At 51.6% G+C, this 16,330-nt stretch overlaps 1 protein-coding gene across 1 annotated transcript; it reads left to right on the top strand.

Annotated features, from left to right (window-relative positions):
* Window positions 1-14,106: 14,106 nt before the first annotated feature.
* LOC127308266 (cytochrome P450 CYP73A100) lies at window positions 14,107-15,944 on the top strand. The gene is made up of 2 exons (XM_051339048.2): window positions 14,107-14,964; window positions 15,055-15,944. The coding sequence occupies exons 1-2, from the start codon at window positions 14,111-14,113 to the stop codon at window positions 15,791-15,793; spliced, it is 1,593 nt and encodes a 530-aa protein (XP_051195008.1). The 5' UTR covers window positions 14,107-14,110; the 3' UTR covers window positions 15,794-15,944.
* The last annotated feature ends 386 nt before the right edge of the window (window positions 15,945-16,330 follow it).

Genomic DNA, 16,330 nt, shown 5'->3' with positions numbered 1-16,330 from the left:
TTTTCACTGTTCGGTAGTGGGTCCCATACCTCGCCAACGGGCCGGCCGGCGCGGCACGGGCCCAAGAAGGAGCGTCGCGTACCTAGCACGTGAAAGCCCGTTAATAGGCGGGCCGTGCCGGGCCCCGTGCCCCGCCTGCAGGCCCAGGCACGGCACCCTGGTTAGACAGGCCGGCACGCGAGCCATTTTTTGCCTGTTCGGCCAGATTTCGGCCCAGCGTGAAATAGCTCCAAAAATTCCGAAAATAATCGAAGAAATGCAGAAACATCTAAAAAGAAATTTAGTAAACTGATTAAAAATAATATATGAGATAAAAATGAGCTTTACTAGTTTCTGCGACATCAGCAAACCTTACATCCCTCAGTAATAAAAAGAGTATAACTCGCTCTAAAAATCTAAATTACATGTCTACATTCCACCTTTCTCATCCACGAGAGCAGAGCAGCTTCTTGATCCATCTGAGCATGACGAAAGTGTGGTGCCTCACCTAGTGGCCGGTCTCCCATGTTAGTGAAAACAAGCGCATCATTACAACTTCTACACACTTCTAGACACCTCTTGACACCATCCTCATCCTCATACACTTCTTGTATGAATAAAGTGTTTCAATTGGAAACATTTATCCTCCTAATTTGCAGGACACCGGTCATGTGTGAGGGTGGCACTTGAGTGAGGGTGGAAAATGAGAGGGGTGGGCTGAGAAGAGCCAAGAGACTGTGACAAATATTGAGATGGGTGGGCTCCTCTATTTATAGCAAGAAAGAGAGACCAAGGGTAATATGGGACCAAAGTTTGTACAAAGATAAGAAAAATGGCCTTTACTATTAGTTGTCTCATAAAAACTTTCCATCCCTAGGAGGTAAAAGAGTACAAATAGCTCTAAAAGGAAAAGAAAATTACAAAAGGAAAAAAGAATAACAAACAGAAAATAAAATTACAAAAGGAATAGAAATACGGAGAGGTCTTCGCTTGAGGTCATAGATTGGAACACATATCAATTACGCGTCGTTCTCGGCGGTGTGTTAGGTTCTCTATGTCTGGATTTCATAATCATTAGTGATTTCACCATATCCGGGGCAAGGCAGTGTCTTCCATCAGCAATTATTCTTCCACGCAGATTGAAAGAAGACTCTGATGGCACCCTTGAGAGGAGTACCGATATTACATCCAATGCTAATATGGAAGGCGTGGATATGTAATCCTTTTTCAATCCACTACATTATGTCAAACTCATCGTCATGATCATCATTGTGTGGGACTAGTTCATTGTTGAGGTACTTAGCTAACTCCCGGTCACCTGAAAACGCGGGAGTTGCTTTTGGTTATGTGGAAGAGCTCGAGGTGGAGGTAGAGGAATAACAAAATATCCTCCCCACACCTTTTTCTTCCATTTCACACTTGGTGCTGACAGAGGCCGTTGTCGTCGAAGTCGTCCTTACGTGGGTTGTACTTACCATAAACTTCATAAAGTTCATCCCTTACTTCCGTGAAATGTCGGTCATCGGACACAATTACGGTAAGACTTAGGTGTGTTTGATCTGGTTCCCCAAGTAACCGTGCAAAAAATTGGGGATCCTTGATGTTTTAGTTATTGTTTGGTTTGTAGCTAAAATTTTGACTGCCAATGGATATCCACTTCTCTCACTCACAAATCCTTGCCAAATAGTTAGCCAAATTTAAGCTTAGGATTCCTTGATCAAAAAATTAACAAGCTAATTCTTTCCAAATATTTGGCAGGGCTAGTATGGGCACAGACCAAACACACCCTAAACATTGAGAGAACATAAGCCAACGCTCTAATTTTAGCCCTAGGATCCAAAATAAATGCAAATACATACAAGAAAGGAATTTCTTTCCAATATTTCAAGCATTTAAGATTCATTTTTCCAATAACTTCAATTAAAATGGGATCATTCTCGTGCTTTTAAGTGCTTGAAAATTTTGAAAATAGGATGTGCAAACATAAGAGATGTGGGATAATAAACCCAAGAAAAAGCAACAGTTGATCCATAGAAGGTCTCCAAAAACGTAAAAATTGTCTTAACAATGTGCCAACTATGTAGGGTTCCACACATATATTATTAAAATTTATGACAAGGTACATTTATAACAACGCAATACCTAGAAAGTTGTGGCTTAGAAGCATTCAACGACCTAATTGTCAAGCGCAATTGACCACTGTGTGGTTTTACGTTTTTAGCGTAACTAGCATAGTGGCCCTCGCAAATGCGAGGCATCATTTGGAAATGTATATATAATATACTTTTATTGCTCTATAGAAACTTGGAGTGTTATGTGATTATAATTTACATGGATCTAGCAAGCATAAATATTTTGCTTGATAAAATATCATTTATGTGCAAAATATATTTAATATTTTTAATGTAGGCAAATGATTAATGTTACATTAAAAATAAATGTAGGGATAACCACACATGTATTTCGTATCTCAATTTATTCAATAAGTACAAATAATTGAATGTAGATTTTATTTGATGTTTCTGTATTGTGAGGTCAAAACATAAATTATACTTGTTGATTTTAGATCAATTTAGACATAAGCAAATATGTATGTTTATAACTAAGTAACAGTTTCTCGCATGATGCCATTCAATGCTACTAATATCAATTAGTCGTGGTTTATTATAGTGAAGATACATGGGATAGTTCCCATTAATTTTTAATACTTACTCGAGTGTGTCATACGGAACTACACATTTATGTAACTACTAATTAATCTTTTCTTAGATATGACTATCAACTAATCTCGTCAGGTAGATCCTAGTTACACATTTCTGATCCAATCATGTATCTCTTCCAATTACTATGGCATTGTTCACGATTACTCGCTGACATGCATGTAACGACGCCCTCTGGCGGTTTTTACCGTCGCTAGAAATAATAGAAGTGGTAAATTGACGGGAGCGGCTTTTCGAAGCACAACCTCTACTCCATGCGGTCAAAATTACCCAATGTTTTGGTTTTAGTCAAAATTAAACTTCATCAAGTTTAACAAATATATATAAAAAATAAAATCTAAAATACAAACTTATAATTATAGTCATAAGAAAAATTATTTTCAAATTATATGAATTTGCTATTTCTGATCCAATAATGTATCTCTTCCAATTATTATGGCAATGTTCACGATTGCTCGCTGACATGCATGTAACGACGCCCGCTGGCGGTTTTTATCGTCGCTAGAAATGACAGAAGTGGTAAATTGACGGGAGCGGCTTTTCGGATAATAACCTCTACTCCATGCGTTCAAAATTACCCTATGTTTTGGTTTTAGTCAAAATTAAACTTCATTAAGTTTAACCAAATATATAAAAAACCAAAATCTAAAATACAAAATCATTATAATTACTGTCATAATAAAATTTATTTTCAAATTATATGAATTTGCTATTATAAAGTTGATATTTGTTGCTACATCTTTTCTGAGACTTCACAAATTTTGCATTTAACTAAATTCAGAATGGCAGGTAAATGAAAACGGAGAAAGTACCTAATGATTAATTTGCACGTTGTACTTACTTTTTGCAACTACTCACAATACTTCTATGGCAGTTAGCTAGTTTTGGAAGGTCTCGATTGGGTTGTTTTCCATCATTCCATGCCTTCAGTTTTCACCTAGTGCCACCACGGTCAGCCAATTTGGCTTTTCTTTGGACAACTACAATATCATGATCTGTTGAAATAGCTACCTTGCACGTTTTTTTTATACTGAGGAACATGTATGGTTGTTTTTATTGGAGGCAACATTGATTGCTTAATTAGGGACCCACTGCAGATCCTTTCCAGTTTACTTGCAGCAACCACACTCTATCCAAATTAGGTAGGGTAAGCTTTGGACGTAAAAAAAGAAGTCTTGGCTGTTTTTAACGAACAGCACAACTATTTTTTTCTTGCAGCTACAGTCCAGCCATGTTACGGTACATAAATCAGTGTTGGCTTTTTAACGGACATAGTAAGGCAGGTTTTCTTTTTGTGCTATCACGTTCCAACTAAGTTCTGGTACATAAATCGTGTCAAGCATGTTACGTAACTACTAATATCTCATAAAATCTCAGCCATATATTTTAGATCTAACTATCATTATTAATTTAGATGATGTGGATAAATGTGGTGGCTCTATTAAAGATCCTCATTTTGCTTTTAGTATATAATAGATAGATAGATAGATTTTAGCAATAATATTAATTATATGACAAGAACAACGCAGATGCGGTATTTTTGATGCATATACTTCAAATAAAAGGAGTGAGAATATTCATAGTTATTGTAAATATTTTTTCTCCAATACCAAATTAAGTGATCCACAACTTTAAGTATAGCTGCAGCAATGTTCTCATCAGTATGTGCTACATGAATTCATTCAAATCCAGTGACTCTTTTTTTTTGTAGTTTCCTAGTATTGCTAACATAATGAGAAACTACAGCAACATAATATTGATTATCTCCACCACTCCAAATATAATTGTTACGGAGACAAAAAAAAACTTGATAATCATAACTCTTCCTTTATGGCTGTAAGACCTTCTTTTTCTATCTTTTTTTATATACCTAGATGTAGTTTGCCTAGAGACCGGTTGAAAATCAGGAGTATGAGCAGTTCGAATATGTTCAACAAAAGTCGAAGACTCACCAAAATCTTGCATCTCTCTGATGAGTTTGATCATGGATGAAAATACTTTGTGAGACGCCAGGGTTGAACTTGATCCTGCTCTGGATCAATGCAGCCTCTCTCCATCCTCCTTGGGGTGGATCATCACTTGACTTGCCATGTGGCCCTCCTCCCTTCCTCGTTGAAAAGAAGCGAGTGCAACCTAGATGGAAGAACTTATCTCTAGTCTTCCTGACACCATCACTATTCACATATTCTTCTTCCTCAAAATGCTACCAGATCATCAAGGTTTATTTTTTACTCCTTTTGGAGCCGGTGACGGTTAAAGTGCCGGCAGAAGTGGGAGAATTTTGGCTATATGGAGGTGCGTAGGCATTGTAGTCGGTGTGGTCGTTGTCACGGTTGGGGGAACGGGCGTAGGGATTCATGGCGGGGTTGTTTGAAAACCCAACTAATTCATAGAGAAGATATACTAGGTCAAATCACCGATGTTCGAGTGTGGAAATGGGATGCTTTTTTGAGTGTGGAGAATGAGAGGGGTAGGCCCTTTTATAGCGAAAATTTGACCAATTCGGAGAAAAATAGCCCATCCAACGGCCTAAACCTTGAAAACTACACTAAATATGACAAAAAGGAACCCAAATCCTAGGCCATGTAATCCAAATCAGGAGAATAGTAGCCAACGGCCGTCCACGTCACCTAGCTCCCTGCCACCGCTTCAAACGACCTATACATTTCTCGCCTGGAGCCTCCCCCGTGCCTCCCCGATGATGGAATGTCGGTTTCAAGCGAACCCACACATGTGTTCGACATGTTTGGCGTGTCGTCCGCGTGTCCCACGGGCCGCCAGCCTTACGGCCGCGACCCATACGCGACGCATGCTTGCCACATGCTTGCACGGGCATATCAGGCTACAGGTCGGCCCGCCACAATAATGCATGTTGGCCAGGTATGGTTGGTCCCGGGCAAGGAAAACCAATACCTGTTCGGGTGCTTGATGGCATTTTCCCGGTTAGAGCAAGTTTAACATTGCCCTACACATATCTCATATATTTTCGAAACACTTAATAAAATTTAATGTGTAACATAGATTTACCACCCGCATTGATATATAACTAGTTTCCGGGACCAAGCCGATGCTTTCCCCTTTTCCTCTTGAAACCCTTGGTGCGTTGAACTTTCATCCCGCACGCTCGCGCGCTCCGCCACTGCCTCCTCCTCCCACCTTTGATTTCAGCTGTCGCCGTTGACTACGCGCCACCAGGAGGTCACCCGTTGCCCGCCGTACCCATTCCACACCTCTAGGGCAGCGCAAAGATCCATTCAACAACGGAAGAGACCTAGCTCGCGGCCACCATGAATTCCTCGTGGAGATCCGATTCGTCCATGTCGGAGCTTTAGGCGCCTCGACTCGGCTGCACCAGATCGGTTGCCATCACCCCTTGCGCTGATTTTGAGGAAGCCACCCCAATTGGCCATCCTTGTCAGCCATCGGTTCCCTGCGGACCCAGAGGTAAAATTAATTTGGTTTGATGTTTTGCGGCAATTCTTCGGTGTTTTGTATACGTTGAAGTTTAGTGAAAATCCCTTTTCAGGTGAGTTGAACGTTGAGCCCGAGCGTGCAGTTTCTTTCCAAGCAGACTCACCGTCCTTGGACGATTTAGATATTGAGGATTTGCACTTCTATGACGACGTTGGGAAAATGATTGTGATCCTCGCAGTGAAGAGGAGCTCGAGGATAGAAGGAGGAAGAAGCGACGAGAATTGACATATGGACATCTGTATTCCCTCAAAACCGTGCGCCTCGGCCATGAGATGCTCATGAGTGATTATTTGTTTTTGAATTTAGTGGAAGCTTGTAAAGCCAATTCTCGTCTTTTTACTGACTAGAGGAACCTTGCTGGGCTGAATGGATTCAGCCCGTACCAAAAGATCTCGGCAGCTACGTGAATGATTTCTTTTTTTCGAGAACCCGCAGGAGATCTGCGCGTCATTATATTAAGCATCAGAAGCGGACCAAAGAGAAGTCCAAGTACAACCAGGCGAGAAGACAACGGGTTGTGCGCCCATCTCACCTGAAAACCACCGAAAAAGAAGAGAAAAACTAATCTATCTCTCCTAAGGATCCACCTCTACAAGCCAACCACGAGGACCATTCATCCAGAATCTTATCGGCCGTGCCTACGACCTGCAGGCTATTGCCTTGGAAGACACGGTCGTTGCGCTCTAACCATAGCGCACGGAGGACAAGCATGACCAAGGAATTGAGCTGCTTGCGCTGCGGTTTGGCTACACGGGTAGATGCCAGCAGCCACCAGTCGTTGATGCCAATGTCGGGCGCGGGGACGATGTTCGGCAGGCCAAGGCGAGCCACGACACGTACCCAAACCTCCTGCGCGTAGGAGCAGTGCAAGGAGAGGTGGTCAAGCGTCTCCGGCTCGATCCTGCAAAGCAGGCAGAGGAGATGCGTAGGAAGGCCTCGCCGCGTCCTACGATCCGCCGTCCAGCAGCGTCGTCGCAGGGCAAGCCAGGCATGGAAGCGATGCTTAAGGGGGGCGAAGGAGTCCCAGATAAGCGGGGCCGCCGCCAACCCAATGGTGCCCTGGAAAGCATGCCATAAGCGGAGCGAGAGGAGAAAACACCATCTTGAGTCCACTTCCACCTGAAGACGTCTGCCTCGTCAGCCGCAAGGCTAGGGCGGGCGACAGCGGCGTGGACCGCCGACCAAAGACGTAGGTAATCCACCGTAGCATCAACGGAAAGCTCGCCGGAGATGTCCAGAGCCCAGCTATTCTGGCGGAGCCCCGCCGCGACGGTACGCCGCTTACGCGCCGCGGGGGATACCAGCCTGAATAAAGCCGGGGCGATAGCCGCAGCATTGAGCCCCCCAATCCAGGGGTCCTCCCAGAACAGCACAGCGTTGCCATTGCCAAGCTCGACTCGAACGGACGCGTTGAAAAGGGCCCGAGCATCAGGGCCGATTTTAGCCTCCAAGCCGCTCCAAGGCTTAGAAGGGTCCACCCTGGCTAGCCAAGCCCATCTCGTGCGCAGCGCCACATTCATCCACCTAAGGTTCGTGAGGCCTAAACCCCCCAAGGCTTTGGGCTGGCAGACAAGGCGCCATGCCACAGTACACGAGCCACCGTTCGCATCTGCGCTACCGACCCATAGGAAGCTACGCCGCAACTTGTCGACTGCTTTGTAGAACCAAGGATCAAGGTCGAGCGCGAGCAGCTGGTAGACCACGGAGGCTGACATCACAGCCTGCACGTAGACGAGGCGTCCTTCCTTAGAAAGGAGACGAGCTTTCCAGTGCGGAAGCTTGGCCGCCAGCTTGTCGATAGCAGCTTGGAGATCCGCCTTGGAAGGTTTGCCGAGGGAGAGAGGCAGGCCCAAGTACTTGCAAGGGAGGTGCTCGATCGGGCAAGGGAGGTTTGCAGTCATGGCATCCAGAGCCGCGGGCGCGCACTGTATTGGGGCGGCTGAGCTTTTGCGGTAGTTCACCAGCAGCCCCGACGCGGCGCCAAAGCAGTCAAGGATTCTCCAAACCGCCGCAAGCTCGGCAGGGTCCGATCTTGCGAAGATCACGACGTCGTCCGCGTATAAGGAGACTCGATGTCGGAGCCCAAGGTCGCCAAGGTTGGAGAGGAAACCAGCATGCTCCGTGGCTTCGAGCAAAGCCGACAACACATCCATAGCAATGACAAAGAGCAACGGCGAGATGGGGTCGCCTTGCCGCAGGCCACGGCCATGGAAGAAAGGGTCGCCAGCATAGCCGTTGAGGAGAACACGCGTGGACGCTGTTCGGAGGATGAGAGCTATCCACTTGATCCAACGAGGACCAAAACCACGCTACCTGAGCACACTCAAGAGGAACGGCCAGGAGAGACTGTCAAAAGCCTTCGCCATGTCAACCTTGAGGAGAAGAGAGGAGATCTTCTTCCTGTGAAGAAGCCTCGCAGATTCCTTGACCAGCAAGAAGTTGTCCTGGATGCACCGATTCTGGATAAACGCCGTCTGATTCGGGCCCACCAAGTCCAGTATACGAGGGGCCAGACGACGCGCCAGCACCTTCGTGAATAAACGTGCAAAGCAGTGCACTAGGCTGATGGGCCGGAAATCGTTAAGCTCCACCGCCCCAACCTTCTTCGGAACCAAGGTGACCAGCGCCTCATTGAGAGACTCGAAACCTTGGTCACGGCCAAGCCAAACCTCGTGCAGCGCCGCGAGGACATCGCCCTTAACCACAGGCCAGCAATTCTTGAAGAACTCCCACGAGAAGCCATCGGGGCCTGGCGATTTGTTGGCCGGCATGGCGCAGAGAGCGTCCCAGACCTCGGACTCAGAGAATTGCGCTTCGAGCTCGGACAGATCAAGGGGCGGCAGGCCAATGGCTGCAAGGGAGAGGTCCGAGCCACGCGGCTGGGCTGTCCCAAAGATGCTGAGAAAGTGGGCCGTGGCCGTGTCCAACTTATCATCAAGGCTCACCGCGACTCGATCGCCAGAACGCAAAGAGGCAATGGAGTTCTGCTGCCGTCGTCCCGACGCAAGGATACGGAAGAATTGGGCGGAGGCATCGCCTGCCTTGACGCCCGCAACCCTGGCACGCTGCCTGGCGATGGTTCGCTCCAACGAAGCGAGGCCGAGGAGCTTGAGCTTCAACGATCTCCGCAGCGCGATTTCCGCCGGGATCAGAGACCGAGCTTCTTGGGCCACGTCAAAACGGAGAATAACCTCATGAGCCACCAAGATGAGGTCACGGATGGAGCCTGACTTCCGCCTGCTCCAACTTTCGAGGCCGCGGCTAGTGTGGCGCAGCTTATGAGCGAGGCGGAGAAGCGGGTTTGCAGGCAGCACGCAAGAAACGCCGGCGTTCTCCCACAGGCCCTTAACAGTATCAAGGAAGCCGTCAAGTTTGAGCCAAAAACGCTCAAACCGAAAGCGCCTCCCCACCTGGGACAGGACCGCCGTGGACATGAGGATCGGGCAGTGGTCCGAGAGGGATGAAGAGAGCGCCGTGAGGGAAGCCGCGGGGTATAGCTCATCCCAATCCAGGGACGCGAACCAGCGGTCCAACTTGACGAGAGTGGGCTGGCCCCGTTCGTTGCTCCACGTAAACCTACGGCCCAGCAAGGCCGACTCCTTAAGCTCAAGGTCATTGAGACAGCGCCGGAACATGCCCAGGTTGCGACGGTTGATCACCGGCGTGTTCTTGTCCCTGGCGTCCATGATGAGATTGAAATCGCCGGCCACCGCCCAAGGGCCAGGCAGCGTCCCGCGAAGCATCCGCAGCTCATCAAGGAACTCCCCTTTGAGGCTGTCACAAGTTGGGCCATAGACCGCGGTCAGCCACCAGGAGGTGGCGCCAGGGATGGAGAGTTCGACAGAGACCGAGAAACGGTCGCAGCGACTTTGGAGCACGGCCACTTCCTCGCTCTTCCAGGCCACAATGACGCCTCCCGCAGAACCGACAGCCGGCAAATAAGCAAACCCATCGAAGCGGGGCCCAAAAGACTGAGAAATATCAAAGGCGGTAACAAGCTGGAGTTTAGACTCCGAGACGCACACCACAGATGGCGAGGCATCCTCTACAGCAACCCTAACGACGGAGCGACGCGCGGGATTATTCAGGCCCCGCGTGTTCCAAACAGCAATGCCTAAGTTTTTTGGATCCATCAGAAACAATCTACAACAGCAACCACCAAAGGAGGAACACTAGGCAGACGTGCCCTCCGCTGAGCCTCCAAAGGCAGCACCATGGCAGTCCAAGCCAAACAAGGCTGCAATGGCTCCCACTTGCTCCGGGCCAAGCGGCGAAGAGAAGATAGCCGCGTAGTCGTCGAGCTGCGCAGCAGAAAGGCGCTCACCCTCGCGACACACACCCAGCTTGTCCATGAGGATCCGCTGTGCACGCTTAACGGCCGTGGCGGACGTGTTGAGTCCTTTAGCAGCAAGACGCCGGATGCGGCGCGCGGAGGACTGCTTGACAGAGAACAAACGTCGGCGAACCACCTTGGGGTCCGGCAGCGAGAGAAGCGGGTCATCCAGCCTCCGTCGGAATTGACGTAGAAGCTCCGTCAGGGTTTGGGCGTCGTCAGCATCAGCAGGAGGCGAGGCCGCGGCACGTGAGGAAGCCGCTGCATGCACCGGCTCGATCTGGAGCATCGCATGGCGATCGGACGGCGGGTGGTCACATGTTGCATCCTTGGAAGCAGGCCCTACCAGCGCAGCAGAAGGGAGGGGCTCGGGCGTAGCCTCGTGCGCCTCGATGCACGCGCTGTCGTGGGATGCCGCACCAGGCCTCACATGGTCGGCAGAAGGCGCGCCGGGCGACCAAAAAGGCAAAGAAGGCGATGCCTCTCCCCGCCCAGCAGATGGATGATGTTGCGACAGGAAGCTTTCTGCCGCCTCGAGCGCAGCGCTGTCCCCACGGAGGCAGGCTGAGCTCCCACAGTGCACAGAGCACGACGATGCCACTGAGCTGGACCGTTGACGAGCGCGCTCGCGCAGAACCACGGGATGCCTAGGAGGCGTGCAGGTGACCGCATGTGAAGATAGCGGCATGGGCGAGCTCTGCCCGACCGCAGGGCGCTCGGTACAGTCAACCTGGTCCTCGCGCGGAGAAGCGGACGCATGGGCGCAATAAGACAACTGTGCCACATCACGGCCCGCGCCAGGGTCCCGCAGCGAACTAGGGCTGACGTCAACCATGGGGCCCGCGTCGACGGCGCCGGCGCTGCAAGCAGCGGGGCTGGGGCACCACCGGCCGACCCCGTCAGCCGTAGGAGCTACCGCCGCATCAACAGCAGCAGCACCGCGGCGCGCACGCCGACGTCTAGGGGCGCGGCGGCGGCGGCGGCGCCGGCCACTCCCAGCACCAGCGTCGTCCGGGGGAGAAGCAGCCCTCCCGTTCGCATCGGAGCAGGGATCATCGCCGAGGCCTGGGCCGCGGCCGGAGGAGCCTGCAGACGATGGCGGGCCGCCGATGAGCCACCGTACTACCCAGAACCGGATGCGGTACCAAAGGACGCGCGGGGACTCCGAGCGCGGGCGGCGCCGCCCCGAAGAAACTTGCAGCCGCAGCCCCGATCCTGGCTCTGGGACAGCTAACCAACGGACGACCGGAATGGCTGTCACGTCGTGCGTCCACAAAGACAACCGGAAACAAGACATGTCGCTGCGGCTGGCGGTTGCCGGATCCACCTCGTCGATGATGCCGCAGCCATCAAGGAGCTTGTTGGCCGTGCGCTCAGACCAGGCATGGCCCGGAATGCCACGGATCTCAAGGTCCGCCAGAAATGGCGTTTCGCGCTGCACCGCCCCGACCTGCCGCGACCAAGGCTCGAGATGGAGCGAGCAATGCGGGGAGGACACCACACTGGTATGAACCAGCAAGTCACGGATCTCCCGAGAGGCGCAGAGTGCCAAGAAGTCCGCCGGCTCGAACGCGCGGATGGAGAAATCCAGTGCGGTTAGGCGAAGCTGAGCATGGATCGCCGCCGCCGCCACCTCGGGAGAAACGTTCTCCCTCGCACCTGACACAGAGACCATCACAGCCCGATCCAGGTCGATCTCCATCTGAACCATGCCCTGCGACGGCAGGAGGTAGCAGAGATCCGGCCGTGGCTGATCATCCACCCGCTTGCCAAGGTCCGGCGGGGCCTCCGTCGGGGAAGAAGGGGCGAAAGGGGCGGAGAAGCCAACGGCCTCAGAGGAGCCGGGCCTGCTGCCACGCGCCGACCCCGTGGAGACCACATCACGCCAAGTCCGCTCGAACTCCGCGGCGCCCGAGCAAGCAGGCTGGTGCAGAGAGCCGCCCAGGACGGCGGCGACAGGCGGAGCCGCGGCGTCGCTGAGCCCCGCATCAGAGCGCAAGGGCGGTGGGAGTTGGCGAGGCGGGGAAGACTCCGGAGAGCTACGAGGCCGCTTGCAGTCCCTTGAGGTGTGTTCCGCACCACCACAGCGCACACAGATGGTGGCGTTGGTGCACTCTGCCGAGATGTGACCCTCCTGCCCGCAGTTGTAGCAGCGCCCATGGAGCGCGGCAGGGATCCTGCTCGCTGCACCTTGAGGAGGCCTGGAGGCTGGGAGCGGCCTGCGATCCAGCCGGGCGCGGTCCTGGGCCCGCCGAAAGTTGCGCGCGCGCCTGGACTCGGCGACCCACCAGTGCCGATCTTGGCCAGCACCACCAGGAACAGGCACAGCGGCGGCGCGCGACGACGGTGGCGCACCACGGCTGGGGCCCGCACCAGCATCCCACCCTCTCGATCCGATCTGGTGGCCAGTTGGGGCAACGACCACGGACCGAAGAGGAGGCTGCGGGGCACGGGAGCTCACCGAATCCTCACTGCTGACGGAACCGGAGAGGGCGACGCGGCCGTCCATGGCGGCGGCCCTGGCCGGAGGCGCGCGGGGTGACGCCCCACGCCTCTCACTCACGCTCACTCTCGCTCACGCTCACTCTCACGGCCGGGACTATGGGACATATGACATTCTAGCGGACTGCACTGATGATTATTTTTGCATTGGCAAACAAACTAATCTTGAGTGTGTGCAGAGGTTTTGCAAGGTGATCATTCGTGTGTTTGTTCTTGTGTATCTTCGAGATTCCAATGAAGAGAAAATGAAGAGATTGGTGACGATCAACGAGAAAATAGGTTGGCCGAGCATGTTTGGCATCATAAATTGTAGAGGTGTATTGGAGACTGAAGAATTGCTCTTCCGCGTGGCACAAACATTACACTTGAAAGAGTCGTGATCCAACATTTTGTTCTTGAGGTTGTGGCATAGGAGAACTTATGGATTTGGAATTTTTTTCTTTAGTTTTTTGGGTCTCTCAATGATATCAATGTTTTGCAAAGTTTTCATTTTTTTCTAGGCTAGCTAGTGAAGATGATTTGGCTTGCAACTACGCCATCAATGGGCACACAATGGATTACTATCTTGCACACTGACATCTATCCTTCATGTTCAAAAAATTGTACCACTATTTCGCAACAAAATGAAAATTGTTAAAGATCGATGTTACATACTATGAAAACAATTATTACATACAAACCTCCTTTACCACAATCAGACACGTGAAACTTGCTCACTTATGTTAATCCAACTAATCTGAAAGGTGGCTAATGGATGGCTTTTTTTTATAATCGACTGATGCCTAGCCCTGGCCTTGTTTTTACCCATGGAGCGTGACCAGATGAGAGTGGTCAAACGAATTTGCACCTACCTCTGGAATTCTCAACTCTGACCACACATGCTTCCTTCTACTCCAACTGACGCCTACCCTGTTTCCCACAACGGCACACGGGTTTCAGTTCAAAACCATCGAACTTAGCGGCATCTCGTCGTTACACAGCCTTTCCCGCGCCCACCAACCATCGCCAAGTCCACGGCGCGGGTTATATAAGCACACCGCGGACAAAACCAACAGCACATCACCGCCTACTCAAACCCACAGGATTCAACCAGCAGCACAGCATGGCAGCCACCATGGCCTTTGTCACGGCCGCCGCCTCCGTAGCCGTGCACTGCCTCCTCAGCTCGTTCCTCCAGACTCCGCCGCATCCCGTGCTAAGCTTCCTGCTATCGGCTTTCCTCGTCCTCGTCATCCCGGCGGTGGCCGGGAAGCGTGGCGCCAGCAACGCGCCGCCCGGGCCAGCGGCCGTGCCGGTGTTCGGCAACTGGCTGCAGGTGGGCAACGACCTCAACCACCGCCTCCTGGCGCGCCTCTCCGCGCGGTACGGTCCCGTGTTCCGGCTCCGGCTCGGCGTGCGCAACCTGGTGGTGGTGTCGGACCCGCGGCTGGCCACGGAGGTGCTCCACACGCAGGGCGTCGAGTTCGGCTCCCGCCCGCGGAACGTCGTCTTCGACATCTTCACCGCCAACGGCTCCGACATGGTCTTCACCGAGTACGGCGACCACTGGCGCCGCATGCGCCGCGTCATGACGCTGCCCTTCTTCACCGCGCGCGTCGTGCAGCAGTACAGGGCCATGTGGGAGGCCGAGATGGACCACGTTGTCTCCGACCTGCGCGCCGACGCGGCGGCACGCGGCCCCGGCGTCGTGGTGCGCCGCAGGCTGCAGCTCATGCTCTACAACATCATGTACCGCATGATGTTCGACACAAGGTTTGAGTCCGTCGACGACCCCATGTTCGTCCAGGCCACCAGGTTCAACTCCGAGCGCAGCCGCCTCGCGCAGAGCTTCGAGTACAACTACGGCGACTTCATCCCCATCCTCAGGCCCTTCCTCCGCAGCTACCTCAACAAATGCAGGGACTTGCAGACCAGGAGGCTCGCATTTTTCAACACAAATTACGTCGAGAAGAGAAGGTACTACTGCATATGCATTGCGTTAACTGATTTGATTGGACACTGGGTAATGTACGACAGCTAATTAAGTTGTTTGTGAATGTACAACAGAAAGGTGATGGACACCCCGGGCGACAAGGACAAGCTCCGGTGCGCGATCGACCACGTTCTGGCAGCGGAGAAGAGCGGCGAGATCACGCCGGAGAACGTCATCTACATCGTCGAGAACATCAACGTCGCGGCCATCGAGACGACGCTCTGGTCCATCGAGTGGGCGCTGGCCGAGGTCGTGAACCACCCTGACGTGCAGCGCAAGGTCCGCGCCGAGATCAAGGATGTGCTCGGCGACGACGAGCCCATCACCGAGTCCAACATCAGCAGGCTGCCGTACCTGCAGGCCGTCATCAAGGAGGCGCTGCGGCTGCACTGCCCCATCCCGCTGCTCGTCCCCCACATGAACCTCGAGGACGCCAAGCTCGGCCGGTACGCCATCCCCAAGGGCTCCAAGGTCGTCGTCAACGCGTGGTGGCTGGCAAACAACCCGGAGCTGTGGGAGAAGCCGGAGGAGTTCAGGCCGGAGAGGTTCCTGGGCGAGGAGAGCAGCGTGGACGCCGCCGTCGGCGGCAAGGTGGACTTCCGGTTCCTCCCGTTCGGCATGGGACGCCGCAGCTGCCCCGGTATCATCCTCGCGCTGCCCATCCTCGCCCTCATCGTCGGGAAGCTCGTGAGGAGCTTCGAGATGGTGCCTCCGCCAGGCGTAGACAAGCTCGACATGAGCGAGAAAGGCGGGCAGTTCAGCCTGCACATTGCCAACCACTCCGTCGTCGCCTTCCACCCCATCTCTCCATGAAGTGGGATTCATATGATCAGATTGTTTCTAGATACAATACAAGAACAGCGGAATTTCGTCCGATTAAGGGGGCTCTACATAATATTTTTCGGCATTGAGGAATGTATTTTCGAAATATAAATGTTATTTATAATTCATTTGACAAATATGAGGTATGCTTCTCTGCTTAATTTGACGTGTCCCATTGATTTCTCCTTTTTGATTTTTTACGCCCGCACGTGCCTAAATTCTCTCTACGACTAGGGTTTAGGATATACTGTCGCCTTTTTCGATTGGAAGCTGTCGATTGGTGAGATTCGATTCACCTCCGGACGCGCCGCCTCCCTAAATGTGCAAACAATGTGATTAAGTTTTGGATTTAGTGGCTTAGGTAAATTTGGTTGAATGGTATACTATAGATGTATTAGTTAATAAAATGTGAATGATATGTAAATATGCAAGTTGATTAAATATGGATGAGGTTGGTAGCCCAATTTTTTGCAGGTTTAATATGAGTGCCTACGGGTTTTGGCGAATCATAAAGTAATATCCATTCAG

Source organism: Lolium perenne, chromosome 6 (assembly GCF_019359855.2).
Source record: "Lolium perenne isolate Kyuss_39 chromosome 6, Kyuss_2.0, whole genome shotgun sequence".
In the NCBI taxonomy this organism is placed as follows: Eukaryota; Viridiplantae; Streptophyta; class Magnoliopsida; order Poales; family Poaceae; genus Lolium; species Lolium perenne.
The sequence above is the reverse complement of the archived record's forward strand: the minus strand, read 5'-3'. Positions and strand labels throughout refer to the sequence as shown.

What these genes read in the sequence shown, in the direction of transcription:
- LOC127308266 (XM_051339048.2), top strand. Translation starts at nt 14,111, where the DNA reads ATGGCAGCCACCATGGCCTTTGTCACGGCCGCCGCCTCCGTAGCCGTG. An exon ending in AATTACGTCGAGAAGAGAAG is followed by an intron (nt 14,965 to 15,054) that starts GTACTACTGCAT and finishes AATGTACAACAG; the next exon opens with AAAGGTGATGGACACCCCGG.